This window comes from Ziziphus jujuba, chromosome 4 (genome assembly GCF_031755915.1).
Source record: "Ziziphus jujuba cultivar Dongzao chromosome 4, ASM3175591v1".
NCBI lineage: Eukaryota > Viridiplantae > Streptophyta > Magnoliopsida > Rosales > Rhamnaceae > Ziziphus > Ziziphus jujuba.
Genome location: NC_083382.1, coordinates 26083010 through 26100501, shown reverse-complemented (window position 1 = coordinate 26100501; position 17492 = coordinate 26083010). Strand labels below are relative to the sequence as shown.

The 17492-nt window shown below is 36.7% G+C and overlaps 1 protein-coding gene across 1 annotated transcript; it reads left to right on the top strand.

The window, feature by feature from the left end:
- The first annotated feature begins 663 nt into the window (after positions 1 to 663).
- Positions 664 to 16651, top strand: LOC107416934 (uncharacterized). Its single transcript, XM_060816809.1, is given in 16 exon segments — positions 664 to 2134; positions 2383 to 2898; positions 3144 to 3287; positions 3418 to 3629; positions 3723 to 3933; positions 4054 to 4291; positions 4406 to 4556; positions 4650 to 4966; positions 8914 to 10160; positions 10413 to 10940; positions 15189 to 15344; positions 15448 to 15450; positions 15482 to 15693; positions 15788 to 15998; positions 16119 to 16356; positions 16471 to 16651. Coding segments are annotated over 16 exon segments (5889 nt in total). The 5' UTR covers positions 664 to 795; the 3' UTR covers positions 16637 to 16651.
- The last annotated feature ends 841 nt before the right edge of the window (positions 16652 to 17492 follow it).

Sequence of the window (17492 nt, the reverse complement as noted above, 5' to 3'; positions counted from 1 at the left end):
ATATATATATATATATATTATAGTTTCACATATATGACCAAACCTTCTATTCGATGGTGAGACTTCAACCTTTAGTTTCTAATTGTTAATAAACACGTAAAAACTATTAATTGAAACTATTATAAATTTAGCTGTAACTTTAATCAAGATTAAAATATTTCATTATATTTTAAAAGAAAACAATTAAAAAATAATCAAATTATTAATTTTTTTTGAATACAACTATTACAAATTTGCGAGGTTTTTTTAACAAAACGCACTCTTAATGTTTTATTTTGAAATTTTATTTATTATTTTGTCCATGGGGCAAATTATCTTTCTCTACTTAATTATAAATTTATAATCCCCAAAAAAAAAAAAAAAAAAAGCCTCTCTATAATTATTAATTGACAGTGCACCGCGGCTACTTCCTTGTTGGTTCGTAGTTCATGAGTCAAGCGTGGTTTATTGACCTTTCCACTTCGCTGTTAGATTGCGACACATTAATTCTTATCTTATTTATTATTCTTTTGTTTTTGGTCATCATAGTATTTTTTGCCTTTTTGCCATGCAAAGTCTTGGTCATCGTGGCGTTGCAACAACAAAGCCATCGCCCTCATGGCCCTACCATTTCCATTTGTAATTTATAAAATATATATAAAAAAAAAAAAAAAAAAACAAACAAACATGGCCATGTAAATGATTGTGGGATTCATCAGTCGTCATGATAATATCATTGTGTTCTTAATTTAGTCCATCATGCACCATCTGTTTCTTTAATTTCCTGGAAAATAGAAAAAAAAAAAAAAAAAAACAATGGTTACTCAGTGGTCTGATAGTCAGTTTTCGTTTACCATTTCCATTTCCGTACACATAATATTCTTCTTGTTGTTGCAATTTTCAGTTTGCTATACTACTAATGATACCATACTACCGGGAGGTTTCATCAGTGACAGCCGAACGGAAGTTCTAGTTTCAGCGGGAGAGAGATTCCAACTTGGTTTTTTCACCCCTGATGGAAGCACTGAGAGGAGATATGTGGTAATTCAGTATCACAAATTTAAATCAGAAGTTGCATGGGTTGCCAATCGAGACCACGCTCTGTCCAATAACAGTGGAATTTTGGTCCTTACCAAAGATGGACAACTCAAGCTATTGGATGAAAATAACCGCAGTAGTGAGTATTGGTCAGTGGGAAACAAGGGATCAAAACCTTCTTCAAACAGGAAAGTGACGCTCATGGATTCTGGGAACCTGGTTTTGAGTGAAAAGGATGAAATCAGTGGGTTGTGGAGAGTCGTTTGGCAAAGCTTCGATAATCCCACTCATACATTTCTTCCTGGCATGAGAATGCATAAAAATATGACGTTGACTTCATGGAAGAGTGCATCTGACGCAGAAGCAGGGGAATTCACTTTCAAGCAAGAGCAAAACAGAGAAAACCAGTACATCATAGAGAAATCACCAGGTAACATATATTGGAAAAGCCAACTGTATGCGGATTTGTTTAGATCCGGTGATGATGGCATTATCCGGACCATGTCCTACTTGTTATCAAATTTCAGCAGCCAAAGAAGAACAAAAGAAGATTTTAGTTCTGATTTGCCGAACCAGAAGATAGATTTCAGAAACTTGTCGAAGCGTTCCGATTATAGTAACACAAGACTTGTCATGAATTATGATGGTCAAATTCAATTGTTTCGGTGGAACGATAGGACAACTTCATGGTTAAACGTATGGTCAAAACCAAGTGATTACTGTGACATTTTCAGAATTTGTGGGGATTTTAGTAGCTGCAATAGTGAAAACAAAATTCCGTGCAAGTGTTTACCTGGGTATAAACCCAAATCATTGGATAGATGGAACACTAAACAATTTTCAGATGGCTGTGAAGGAAATACTCAAGTATGCGATGGGAACAACTTCTTGGACTTGATTGTGAAGATGGGAGGAGGTGTTGGTTTTGCTGTAAACAATGCGGAAGACTGCAAAAACAAGTGCGCTGAGGACTGTTCTTGCAACGCATACGCATGCGGGAATAGTACCACAAGAAATGCAAACAGGTGCTGGATTTGGTCAAATGAACCCATTAATATTCAACAGTATGCTGATGATGGGCATACAATCTATGTCCGTTCGGCGCAATCTGATATAGGTAAATTTCTTTTGCTAGATTATTCCTGAAATAGACTAATCACCATCAAGCATGTTAGAATTTGATAAGTTAGTTTAATATGTACAAGGCAAATTGAGCATAGCTCAAAATCAGGCCAGTTGATAGCCTTGTTTGAGGATGACACAAGTTAAGTAGTCAGGATTAGACAGATTACAAGTATAGTAATTAAAAGCCTTTACATGATTGTTTGATTACGTGGGTTTCATATTCACATTTTAATTTTGCAGTAGTGAAAAAAAGAGATTGTGATATTTGTGGCACTGACATAATCCCCTATCCACTGAGTACTAGACCAAATTGTGGTGATTCCATGTACTATAATTTTCACTGCGACACCAGAACTGGGCAAGTTTACTTTGATGCACCCAACAATGACACTTACAGAGTCACAAATATCAATAAAGAAAAACGGATATTCTCCATCCATATCGATGAAGGACAAACTTGTGGAAATATTGATGAAATGACAAACTTTCTGCAGCTCAACCAACCCCAAGTGTTTAATGTAATTGAGGAATGCTCTAATGACCTGAAAGATACTAGTCCAAACTTTATGCTTCAAAATACCAGTTTACAAGAACTCAAAATCCAGTGGCATCCACCACCAGAACCAGTCTGTAATTCATCCACCAACTGCATCGATTTGCCAAACTCTGATTGCACTGCAACAGGAAATGGAACAAGTAGGTGCCTTTGCAATGCACCATTCCGTTGGGATTCTATGAACTTCGCATGCACTTCAGGTGAGGTATCATATATTTGTATTTGCATTATTTGTGGGGAAATAATTTGACTCAATGGAACACTAGAAGCAATAATATGCACAAAATTATTGAGAAAAAACACTTTCTCCTCTTGACACACCATGAAAATGAAAAATAAACGAGCCGCAGTCTACTGGAATTTCTCTTGTCCTTCCGCCTTTTATTATTACTATTATTATAATGCTATTTTCTCACATATATTGTTGTTTGTTTTACTATCGAAGTTGGCAAAGGTAAGCAACCTAAAGGATCAACACAAAGACATATGCTTTATGTTGCCTTGGGGATTCTTGGAAGTGCTATTTTCATCTTGTGCACAACTTGTTCTATATTATATTTCAGAAGAAAAAGGGTGGCCAATACACTAGGTAATTACCGAGCACATGGACATGCGCATGCATTCATAGTGAAGATGTAATTTACACAATCTTAATGATAAGATATTGGTTCTTGCACGTGAATAATAAGTGATTTGGTATAAATTACCTTTTAAATCAGAAAACAGAGGAAGCGTTCAGGGAAATATGGCAGTTCAGATGTATGACAATGAAAGACACATCAAAGATTTGATAAATTCATGCCAATTCAGAGAAGAAGATAAGAAAGGCATAGATGTACCATTTTTTTCCTTCAAAAGCATACTAGCTGCTACAGATGACTTTTCAGAAGCAAATAAACTTGGACAAGGAGGGTTTGGCCCTGTTTATAAGGTAAGAAAATTCACTTAATACTCACTTGGCTCCTTTTTTCTAGCAAATTTATGACCAAGGAGTGGATTATTCTTGTGTGGAATTTTCTTACAGGGTAAATTTCCTGGAGGGCAATACATTGCTATAAAGAGGCTCTCAAGTGGTTCAGGGCAAGGCTTGGTAGAGTTCAAGAATGAGGTTTTGTTGATTGCCAAACTTCAACATCGGAATCTTGTTAGACTTTTAGGCTACTGTATTGCAGGAGATGAAAAAATATTACTTTATGAATATATGCCTAACAAAAGCTTAGACTCGTTCATATTTGGTAAGTCTCTCCATCCAAAACTTAGCAACTGATTTTATGGTAAATGTGTTATCTTAACTAAGAAATAACTTAAGATGGTTACTAAATTGTTCTCTCAAATTTTGCATGGAACCTTTCAAGATCGAACGTTATGCGTGCTACTTAACTGGGAGATGCGCTTTAACATCATATTGGGAATTGCTAGAGGGCTTCTTTACCTTCACCAAGATTCTAGGTTGAGGATTATCCATAGAGATTTGAAAACAAGCAATGTTCTACTAGATGAAGAGTTGAACCCCAAAATTTCTGACTTCGGGTTGGCAAGGATTTTTGGAGGCAAAGAAACTGAAGGGAGTACAACCAGAGTAGTTGGGACCTAGTAAGTTCATATAGAAGAATCACCATATAATCAGTTTGTCTGCATTTTGTACAGGAAAATACATCACCAAACTATAACCCCTAAATCCACTAATAATTTATTGCTGTTATGTAGTGGCTACATGTCTCCAGAGTATGCATTAGAGGGGTTTTTCTCAATCAAATCTGATGTATTCAGTTTTGGTGTTGTTGTGCTTGAGATTATCACTGGAAAAAAGAACACAGGATTTTACAAGTCAGAACAAGCATTGAGCCTTCTAGGTTATGTGAGTATTATATAATGTCGTTATATATTGAACCTGCTACTACCCTTTCTATTCTGCACTAAGATTTTAGTTTCTTCTTCTTGATGGTTGCAGGCATGGAAAATGTGGAAAGAAAACACATCATTGAATCTGATGGATGCGGCATTGGGCGAGACTTGCAATGAAAGTGAATTCATGAGGTGTGTTAATATTGGACTCTTATGTGTGCAAGAGGACCCAAGCGAACGACCCACCATGTCGAATGTGCTTTTCATGCTTGGCAGTGAATCTGCAAGTCTTCCCAGTCCTAAGCAACCGGCCTTTGTTGTCAGGAGATCTCTTTCTAGCACAGCTTCTTCTAGTAAACCAGAAGCCATTAATGAGTTAACAGTTACAATAGAAGAGGGAAGATAGAAATCTTGCCGGAAGGGGTTTTGTTTTGTCACCACAATTGGTGTTTGCTTGTTCGAGCTTCATTTTTTTTTTTTTTTTTAAATGGTAAATCAAAAGCATTTCCTTGGTGTTGCTGTTATTTATTATTTGTTTTGACTCATGGTTGAATAAGATACGTGTCTGAATTAGGGAAAAAAAAAATAGAACATTGGCTGTATTTTAATTTGTAAAGATGAAGCTCTTGTTCGTACAAGAAAATCAGATTTTGTCAAGTTTGTAAAATATTAGGCTCTTATTATGGGTCTCAACTCACACCTCTTGAAAAAATATAAATAAATAAAAACATGAAGTGATTGAGTATGTCAAGTTGAAAAATCAAAGAGTATACAAATAATATACCAAATAGCTCCAAGACTTAATATTGAAATATGGTAAGTCAAGTCAAGCTCCTTTAATGTCCAGGACAAAAAGATCCAAAAAATCATGAGGCTGAGGCTCTCAGAGTTCGCCAGCCACGTGGAAATTATATTTTTCATTGGACTTGGACATTTATATTGCATGCAAGAAGTTGTATCCACATCTTGTTCATGGATAGATAAAATGATTATCAACAGTTGGAATTTATATGTACACTTTCTACATTTATATATGATCTGAGCATACTTTTAACCAAGTGAAAGTCCCGCCATGTAAAATGTCAAATCCTGTGCATTGGATTTTTATTTTGTTCTTTTATCCTCTCTAAAAACCAGAGAGATGAGAACAAGAAGAATACCAGGATCACGATAAAGAGATTAAGGTGCAAACGGACTTGACCCTGGTAGTGGAAGACCAAGGCCAACTTCTATTCAATAATTGAAAATTGACAAGAAACAACTAATACCACTGAAATTGTGTATTGCTGCAGAACTGGTATTAACTCTTTTCTACAAAAGCAACAATAGTGATACTTAATCCGGGTTTAAATTGTTAATAATTAATGTGATTACATCTGTGCCAGGTTGCCAGTTTTTGCTAACTATTGTTTAAAACAAGAAAAATTTGCAGCTATTTTGGTAATAGTAACAGAAACATGATGGGTCGAAGAACAAGCATCATTACATGAACATCGGATTATGTACAGTGCAGACTCTTGTTTCCGCCGGAGGAAGATGAACTGGGATTCTTTACTCCTAATGGAAGCTTTGGTGTTGATGAGAAAAAGTAGAATCGTTAGAAAAAAAATTTATGTTACACTTTTTTATTATTATTATTATTTTAATATATATATATATATATATAAATTCCATGGCAACGTTTATATTTCTATAATTTGACTGTTTTATGACTGTTAAATCTAATAAAATATCATAAAAGCGGACCCTTAGGATAACATGTCATTTGGAGTTTTAACTTGTAGTTGAAATGATTGTTGGTTGGTCATTCATGGATTTTCTAACTAGAAAAATAAGGCAAAGAACTTAAATTGAAAGAAAAAGAGTGACACCAAACTTTTTGTTACGTGGATATATATATATATATATATATTTGTTTTTTTCGGTGGAAGGAATTTGATAACGGTACATTATATAATGGCTAAAAGACCCTAAAGAGAGAAAAAGAGAGGTGATGTTTATTTAAAAAAAAAAAATAAATAAGGAGAGGTGATCCTTGGCTAAATCTTGATGTGTTTCATTTTTTTTCAGTGTGAATAGTAAAAAATTAAAACCAAAAAAATATTTTTTTTTTTGAAATAGTGTTAAAAAGTAGCATGATTTTATTTTAATCATTGAAGTTGAGTGATAAACATTACTTTTGTTTTTTTTTTGTTTTTTTTTGGTCTCTCGCTTTTAGGTTGAAGTGGACGTGATGTTTTTTAACGAATAAAATGGGCCGACAGAGGGGGTTCCAACATGAGTGGGCAAGGCCCAACAGATTTCAAGTCTGTCTCCCTAGCCTCTCGGACATAGTAAGGAGCCTGTCAATTTGGATTTTCAACTTTATTGTTCAATATTTTCAATTATCACATTATTTTTTAGGAAGTAGCAAACTCGGCGCATGTAGTGGTTTCTAAAATGGCACCATCAACGCTGCACCACAATGAGAGCATCATGTTGAAGAAAGAAAGTATGAACTTTGTTGAAACATTGATCGGCATGAATAACGAATCCCATCCGGTAAATTCCATTGAATTGAAAGGCCTTCATAAAGTTTCTAATAATCACTTTATGGCTTAATAATTGCTTAATAATTTCCACCGTGTAATTTTCAGATAAAGATATGAATCTTTCTTTTTTCTAAGAGTTTCCTTAGTTTTTATTTTTTATTTTTTATTGTTTAATCTTTATTTCTACAAATTCTCTCAGTTAACAAGTCACCTAAGGTAAATTTATAAGATTGAACTTAAAACTCATAATCATGTAGACTGAATTAGCGTTTAATACATGATTCAAGTGCTTCAATTCATTCACTGAATCTGGGCATGCAAGTTTGTCTTGCTGTATATAGTTCTTTTAAATATTTCTCGTATTACAGTTTTTCCCTGAGATATCTGCAGTGCCCAGGTTAGGTGTGAGATACCCAATGCCAATGGCACCTATATCAATTCATAAATCGAGAAGGAAAAATAAAATTGCTCATCTCGATTCAACAATTGCATGCCATTCAACAAGGAAAGACTAGGTGCTAGTCTCTGCATGCGCCACTAATTTTCAATGGTATCAGTTTTAATATGAAAAACCAAGCAATTATGGGAACTATGTTTTTTTTTTTTTTTTTTTTTTTTTGGGTCTAATTATTATGTGCAAGTTATTTTTAAAAAAATTATTATGTGTAAGTAATATTAACCCAAAAAAGAAGAAGAAGTTAAAATCAAGGTTTAATGGATGATGGCATTAAAAAAATAAAATGAAATTCTTCTACATTTTGATGTACATAAACTAAAAGTAAACTAAAGTATAAATATATATATATATATATATATTATGAATATAAAAGTTAGAAGAATAGATATTGATATACCTTCGTAACTTTGAGTGATGAATCCATCTATGTCTTTTAGATTTATGATAAAACCATCATGGTGGTGATATATATATGTATATGTTATAGTTTCGTATATATGATCAAGCTTCCCATCCGATGGTGGTATTCAACGTCTAGTTCCTAATTGTTAAGAAACTCATAAAAACTATTAATTGAAACTATTTTAAATTTCTCTATAACTTTGATAAGATAAAATTATTTCATTGTAGTTTAAAAGAAAACAGTTAAAAAATAATCAAACCATTACAAAACGCAATCTGTATCTTTTATTTGAAAGTTTTGTTTATTATTTTGTCCATGAGGCCAGGTAACTCTCTACTTAATTATAAACCCCTCCCCCTCCCCCCAAACCAAAAAAAAAAAAAAAAAAAAAAAAAAAGAAACTTTACCTACTTATCATTAACAGGTCGTCTTGGTCAACGGCCTGTAACGCGGCTGTTCCCCTTCTGCTTCGTAGTTCATAAGTCCAACTGGGTTTTATTGACTTTTCCTCATTGCTATTAGATTGTGTGGAGATAAACCTCTTTTTATTTTTTTATTTTTTTATTTTTTTTTTGGGGGCATAAATCTTTGTCATGCATTCATATTTTTCTTGCCTTCTTTATTATTTTTCTATTTTTGGCTCAACGTGCTTTTTCCTGTCTTATTGCCAAAAGTCTTGGTCATCTTGTCATGTACTTCAGTGGGAAACCATAACCATATATATGGTCATCCCGGTCAAAAAAAGAAAAAAAAAAAGAAAAAAAAAAAGGAAGAATGTTCCACCATGCTCATGTGGGATTCGTCAATGTGTCCATAAGATTGTTTTCTTTACTATTCAATCATACAATCTATTAGTTTCTTTTCCAGAAAATACAATGCTTGCTCCATTTTCCTGGTCTGCAAGTCATTTTTGGTTTAGCATTTCCATATTTGCTTGCACGTTCTTGTTATTGTTGAAATTTCCAATTTGCTATACTAGAGATACCATACTGGTTGATGATGGCTCCATTAGAGACAAGGAAGATGAAATTCTAGTTTCAGCTGGAGAAAAATTCCAGCTGGGATTTTTCACCCCTGAAGGGAGCAGTGATACTGATAGCAGGAGATATGTGGGCATTTGGTATAATGACAAAAATATTAAACAACGAGAAGTTGTTTGGGTTGCCAATCGGAACAAACCTCTGTCCAGTAAAACTGGAATTTTGGTCCTTGCAAAAGATGGACAGCTCAAGCTGTTAGATGAAAGTAGCAGCAACAGTACTGCTAGTGAGTATTGGTCATCCAGAGTTAAAGGAATCTTAGCTTCTTCAAGCATGAAAGCGACGCTCATGGATTCTGGGAACCTGGTTTTGAGTGAGAAAGATGAAGTTGTTTGGCAAAGCTTTGATAATCCGACTCATACATTTCTTCCTGGTATGAGGATGAAAAAGCACATGAGGTTGATTTCATGGAGAGATCCAATTGACCCAGGAACAGGGGAATTCACCTTCCAGCTAGAGCAAAACAGAGAAAACCAGTACACCCTAGAGAGATCAGGTAATATATACTGGAAAAGCCAACTTTATGTAGATTTGTTTAGATCTGGTGATAATGACATTATTCGGACCATATCCTACTTGTTATCGAATTTCAGCGGCCAAAGGAATTTTAGTTCTGATGATACAGCGAAAGGGAAGTTAAATTTCAATAATCTCTTGTCCAAGCCGTCTGATTATAACAAGACAAGACTTATCTTGAATTATGATGGTCGAATCCAATTGTTTTTGTTGAACAATGTGACATGGGCTAAGTTTTGGTCGGATTTACCAAGTGATTACTGTGATGTTTTTAATCTTTGTGGGAACTTCAGTAGCTGCAATAGTAAAAATATGAGCCCCTGCAAGTGTTTACCTGGGTTCGAGCCCAAATCATTAAGTCAATGGAACAAAAGTGTATTCTCAGATGGCTGTGTAAGAAAGACTCCAGTATGCAATGGGAATATTGGTAACGATGACAATTTCTTCAGTTTTATTGATATGGTGAAAGGAGGTGTTGGGATTGATATAGACAATGCAAAAGACTGCAAGAAGAATTGCATTGACGATTGTTATTGTGATGCATATGCATACGGGTCTAGCACCAAAAGCAATGAACAAAAATGTTGGATTTGGTCACGAGAACCCATTAATATTCAAGAGTATGATGATGGTCAGCAAATCAATGTTCGTGCGGTGAAGTCTGATACAGGTAAAAATTTCTTTTGCTAGATTCCTGAAATTCACCAATCAATGACCATCAAGCATGTTAGAATTTGATATTTGTACAACCCAAATTGAGTACAACTCAAAATCAGGCTTGTTGATGGCCTTATTTTAGAAATAACACAAGTTTAAGCCACTATCACAGGATTAGCGACAGATTACAAGTCGTAAAAACTAAAAAACCTCCATTGAATTTGTTTGATTATGTGGTTTTCACGTGCACATTTTAATTTTGCAGAACTGACAAAAAGGGATTGTGGGATTTGTGGCACTAACATAATCCCCTATCCATTGAGTACTGAATCAAATTGTGGTGATCCTAAGTACTACAGTTTTCGTTGTAACGACACTGCTGGGCAAGTTTCCTATGTTACACCCAATAATGACGCTTACAGAATCACAAACATCAATAGAGAGCGACGGATATTCTCCATCCATATTGATGAGGAACAAAGTTGTGGAAATATTGATACAATGAAAAATATTCTGCATCTCAACAAATCCCAAGTGTTCAATGTAATTAGTAATTGCTCCAATAATCAACGGATGAATTCTATTCCAGGCCTTGTGTTTAGCAAAACAAGTAATTTACAAGAACTAGAAATCCAGTGGGAAGAGCCAGAACCACCACTCTGTAATTCATCCATCAGCTGCTCCGATTTTCCGAATTCTCATTGCAACACAACAGGAGATAAAATTGGTAGTTGTCAATGCAATGCGTCATTCAAATGGGATCCTATGAACTTCAATTGTACTTCACCTTCAGGTGAGGATATCATAATTCGTATATTTATATTTGTTACGGAATTGGGAGAAAAATAACTAGCAACGGAAACAAAGAAAGCGAAGAACAAACACACTATTTACGTGGAAACCCTTGACGGGAAAAACCACGGGCAGGGAAAAGCAAATCCAATATCGAAAAATTGGTACAAATGTGAGCTAAATCTCGTGATACCCTAAAAAACCCCAAATTACAGCCGAAAACCAAAAATATATAGTACAGAAGAAACCCTAAAATTGAACAGGTCTGTACCGCGGGGGCGCTGCAAAACCCTAAAAAACCCCTAAATCTCGTGATACGGTATCGGGCCTATCGGCCCGAGACCTCCGCTTCCACCACTGAGCCCCAAAATTTTCTCCAAAATTAGTTTCACCAAATGGGTCGCACCGCGAGCTTTTCGGGTCAGGTCAACAAGAATTCGGGTCACTAACTCTAACAATCTCCACCTTGACACGAATTCCATATAAGGAATGAAAAAACATACAAAACTCCAATCTTCGATAAAAGTTGCCATCCTCTTCCACAAAAGCCCCTAAAGGCAAAGCTCAACAACAAACACCAACCAAGTCCAAGCAATGCTCAAACTTGGCTACTGGAAGTGCCTTGGTCATCATGTCAGCAGGATTATCATGAGTACTCACCTTGCTGACAACAATATCTCCACGAGCAATAACATCACGTACAAAATGATACCGAACATCTATATGTTTTGTCCTCTCGTGAAACATCTGATCCTTAGTGAGATAGATAGCACTCTGACTATCACAATTGATGACCGTACTCTCCTGCTCAGAGCTCAACTCACCTATCAATGCCCTTAACCAAATAGCTTCTTTCACCGCTTCAGCTATAGCCATATATTCAGCTTCTGTAGTTGATAGTGCAACTGTTGCTTGCAAAACAGACTTCCAACTGATAGAAGTATCTCCAAGAGTAAATACATAACCAGTAGTGGACCTCCTTCTATCAAGGTCCCCAGCAAAATCTGCATCAACATATCCACTTACACCCTCCTTACTTCCACCAAACTCTAAATAAGTGTTAGTAGTGCCTCTCAAGTACCTTAGAATCACTTGACAGCTTGCCAGTGTTGTTTGCCAGGATTAGTCATATACCGGCTCACAACACTAACAGCATGTGCAATGTCAGGACGGGTACACACCATAGCATACATCAAACTACCAACAGCACTAGAATAAGGAACATGTGACATATACTCAATATCTCTATCCGACTGTGGTGACATATCAGCAGACAATCTAAAATGAGTAGCTAATGGAGTACTTACAGGTTTAGCGTTCTTCATTCCAAAACGCTCCAGAACTTTCTCAACAAAAGATCTTTGAGTCAAGAAAAGTTTACCTGCAGATCTATCTCTCTCAATCTCCATACCAAGAATCTTCTTTGCCGCTCCCAAATCTTTCATCTCAAATTCACCACTCAATTCTGCTTTCAATCTGTTGATATCGGATTTCTTCTTGGCCACTATCAGCATATCATCAACATAAAGCAACAAATAGATAAATGAGCCATCTTCCAACTTCCTAAAATACACACAGCTATCATATTGGCTTCTAGAATAGCCATGGCTAACCATAAACCCATCAAACCGCTTGTACCACTGACGAGGGGATTGCTTCAAACCATACAAGGACCTTTTCAACAAACACACATGATCCTCTTTTCCTTCAACCTCGAAACCTTCGGGTTGCTGCATATAAATTGTCTCCTCAAGCTCACCATGCAAGAAAGCGGTCTTCACATCTAGTTGCTCCAACTCTAAATCATGCATAGCAACTAGCGCTAACAAAGCACGAATAGAAGTATGTTTAATGACAGGGGAAAATATATCATTAAAATCAACTCCCTGTACCTGTGAATACCCCTTCGCTACTAAACGTGCTTTGTACCTCGCATCTTCAACACCAGGAATGCCTTCTTTCTTTTTGTAGACCCACTTGCATCCCACAATCTTCTTACCCTCTGGAGGTAATGCCAACTCCCAAGTGTGGTTCTTATGAAGCGACTCCACCTCTTCCTGCATAGCAATTAACCACTTTGCAGAATCCTCACATGAAATGGCTTCATAATAGTTGCAAGGATCACTGGGACTCTCGATCTCCTGTGCTGCAACACAAGCAAAAGTGACATAGTCAACTAAACTAGAGGGCTTCTTGATCTCCCTGCGAGGTCTATCCTTGGCAATCGAATGCTCCTGCACCTCCTTAATTCTCTCTTCTTCCAGATGAGTGGGTGTCTCAAATGGGCCTGAAACTGAACCATTCTGTGAAGTAGTTACTTCCTCCACCCTAAACTCCACCTGCTTTGGCATACTGTCTGAAACAACGAGCTCCTTTTTCGGATGCAGCATTGCCATCTCATCAAACACAACATCCCTGCTAATCACAACCTTAGATGACTTTGGATCAGGAAGCCAAACTCTGTATCCTTTTACACCCTGCGGGTAACCAAGAAATATGCCCTTCTTCGATCTAGGCTCAAGCTTACCATCATTAACATGAACATAGGCAGGGCATCCAAACACCTTCAAATCTAAATAATTAGCAGGTTTTCCAGACCATACCTCTTCAGGAGTCTTGCAATCGATTGCTGCCGATGGACAACGATTCACCAAGTAGCAAGCTGTAGCAGCTGCTTCTGCCCAAAATTCCTGTGCTAACCCAGAATTCGACAACATGCATCGCACTTTCTCCATAAGAGTTCTGTTCATCCGCTCAGCCACACCATTTTGCTGCGGAGTTCCTCTAACTGTGAGATGTCTAACAATCCCTTCATTTCTACAAAACTCATTGAAAACACCATCACAGAACTCCAATCCATTATCTGTACGAAGGCGCTTCACCCTTCTTTCCGTCTGCTTCTCTACCAAAGCTTTCCATTGCTTGAAGATAGCAAATACGTCATTCTTGTGCTTCAAGAAATATACCCAGACCTTCCTGGAGAAATCATCAATGAAGGTCAACATATATCTGCCACCACCCTTAGAAGCAGTACGTGCAGGTCCCCAAAGATCTGAATGAATGTAGTCTAGAGTACCTTTGGTTTTGTGAATTCCAGTACTGAAGCTAACTCTCTTCTACTTCCCAAACACACAATGTTCACAAAACTCCAACTTCGAGATACTCCGATCACCAAGCAAACTCCGTTTGCTCAACATCGCCAAACCTTTCTCACTCATATGGCCCAATCTCATATGCCACAAACGAGTAACATCCGAATCTGACATGGACACTGAAACAGCAGCCGACCCCATTACCACAGAACCCTGTAGCCTGTATAATGTACCAACCAGGCTAGCTTTCATCACCACCAAAGCACCCTTCAGAACCCTCAAAACTCCACCTCCACCAGAAAAAGAACAACCAGACTTGTCCAAAGCAGATAAAGAAATTAAATTTTTAGACATATCTGGAACGTGACGTACCTCAGATAGTGTTATGATAATTCCATCATGCATCTTCACCCTTACAGTTCCAATGCCGATGACACAGCAAGGATGATCATCTCTCATCAGCACAACACCTTTATCCACCGGAACATAAGAAGAGAACCAATCCCTATGGAGACAGATGTGAAACGAACAGGTTGAATCCAAAATCCATCCCTGCTTGCCCGAACTATCCTCAGTCACTGAATAAACATCTCTATCTTCAATTTCCTCATGTGCGACACTGGCTTCGGCATGTTCCTTACTCTTTTCATTATTTTTATTCTGAAGCTTACGACATTCAGTTTTGATGTGCCCTTTTTTCTTACAGTAGTGACAAATAAGGTTTCTGAACCTTGACTTCGATCTTGGCCGACCACCACCATTGTTATTTTGATCTCTAGATGATGTTCTACCTCTAATAATCAAACCCTCTCCTCCGGAACTCCCAAAATTATTGTTATCTGAACTGCTGGTCAACTACTTATCAAACAACTCCTTAGAATATAAAGAAGCTTTCACGTCCTCCAATTTTAGGGTTTTATTACTGTAAATCAAAGTCTCCCTAAATTGTCACTACGGTCTCGGGCCTATCGGCCCAAGACCTCCGCTTCCACCACAGAGCCCCAAATTTTTCTCCAAAATTAGTTTCACCAAATGGGTCGCACCGCGAGCTTTTCGGGTCGGGTCAATAAGAATTCGGGTCACTAACTCTAACAGTATTTTCTTTCATTATTACTATGATGCTATTTTCTCGTGTATTGTTGCTCCTTTTACTGTAGAAGTTACAGAAGATAGCCCCCCTGCACAATCTAAAGGATCTTTAGAAACAGAGAAGCTTTATGTTGTCTTCTTGGGGATTCTTGCAAGTACTATCATTATCGGGTGCGCTGCTTGTTGTATGTACAATTTCGGAAGGAAAAGGGTGACCAATAGTTAAGGTAATTATTGAGCACATTGACAAGTCGATGACCACAATTATTCAAAATGACGACTCAATACACTCAATGAAAACATATTGGTTCTTCCACATGATCGTAGCACGTGATTTGATATAAATTATCTTTTAAATTAGGAAACAGAGGAAACATTCAAGGAAATATTGCAGTTCAGATGTATGACAATGAAAGACACATTAAAGATTTGATACATTCTTGCCAATTCAGAGAAGAAGATAAGAAAGGCATAGATGTACCATTTTTTTCCTTCAAAGGCATACTGGCTGCTACAGATAACTTTTCAGAAGCAAATAAACTTGGACAAGGAGGGTTTGGCCCTGTTTATAAGGTAAGAAAATTCACTTAATACTCACTTGGCTAGTTTTTTCTAGCAAATTTATGACCAAAGATCGGATGATTCTTGTGTGGAATTTTTCTTACAGGGTAAATTTCCTGGAGGACAATACATTGCTATAAAGAGGCTCTCAAGTGGTTCAGGGCAAGGCTTGGAAGAGTTCAAGAATGAGGTTTTGTTGATTGCCAAACTTCAACATCGGAATCTCGTTAGACTTTTAGGCTACTGTATTGCAGGAGATGAAAAAATATTACTTTATGAATATATGCCTAACAAAAGCTTAGACTCGTTCATATTTGGTTAGTCTCTCCATCCAAAATTTAGCAAATCATTTTATGGTAAATGTTATATCTTAACAAAGAAATAACTTAAGATGGTTACTAAATTTTTCTCTCAAATCTTGTATGGAACCTTTCAAGATCGAACATTATGCGTGCTACTTGACTGGGAGATGCGCTTTAACATCATATTGGGAATTGCTAGAGGGCTTCTTTACCTTCATCAAGATTCTAGGTTGAGGATTATCCATAGAGACTTGAAAACAAGCAATGTTCTACTAGATGAAGAGTTGAACCCCAAAATTTCTGACTTCGGGTTGGCAAGGATTTTTGGAGGCAAGGAAACTGAGGGGAGTACAACCAGAGTGGTTGGGACCTAGTAAGTTCATACAGAAGGATCATTTAAATTAATTTGCATTTTATACAGGAAAATACATCACCTAACTATAATCTCTAAATCCACTGATATTTATAGACAATTGTTGCTTTGCAGTGGATACATGTCTCCAGAGTATGCATTAGAAGGGACTTTCTCAATCAAGTCTGATGTATTCAGTTTTGGTGTTGTTGTGCTCGAGATTATCACTGGAAAAAAGAACACAGGATTTTACAAGTCAGAACAAGCATTGAGCCTTTTAGGTTATGTGAGTATTACATAATGTCGTTATTGAACCTGCTACTACCCCCATTTTTATTGGTCAATTCTGCTCTAGGACTTTACTTTCTTCTTCTTAATGGTTACAGGCATGGAAAATGTGGAAAGAAAACACGGAATTGGATCTGATGGACGTAACATTAAGTGAGACTTGCAATGCAAGTGAATTCATGAGGTGTGTTAATGTTGGACTCTTGTGTGTGCAAGAGGACCCAAGTGAACGTCCAACAATGTCGAATGTGCTGTTCATGCTTGGCAGTGAAACTGCAAGTCTTTCCAGTCCTAAGCAACCGACCTTTGTTGTCAGGAGATCTCTTTCTAGCACAGCTTCTTCTAGTATACCAGAAGCCAGTAATGAGTTAACAGCAACACTAGAAGAGGGAAGGTAGAAATCTTATTGGAAGGGGTTTTGTTTTGTCACCACAATTGGTGTTTGCTTCTTGATCGACCTTCATTTCTTTTTTAGGGCAAATCAAAAGGATTTCTTTGGTGTTGCTGTTATTTGTTATTTCTTTTGGCTCATGGTTTCATAAGATACGTGCCTTCATTGGGGAAAAAACATAAAAGAACATTGTTCTGTATTTCAGTTTGTAAATATTAAGCACTTGTTCGTACAAGAAAATCAGATTTTGTCTAGTTTGTAAAATATTAGGCTCTTATTATGGGTCTCAACTCACATTCTTAAATTAAAAAAAAAATGAAAAAGAAAGAAAAAATATGAATTGCTTGAGTATGTCAAGTTGAAAAATCCAAGAGTATACAAATAATATACCAAATAGCTCCAAGACCTGAAATTGAAACATGTTAAGTCAAGTCAAGCTCCTTTATGGTTCAGGACAAAAAGATCCAAAAAATCATGA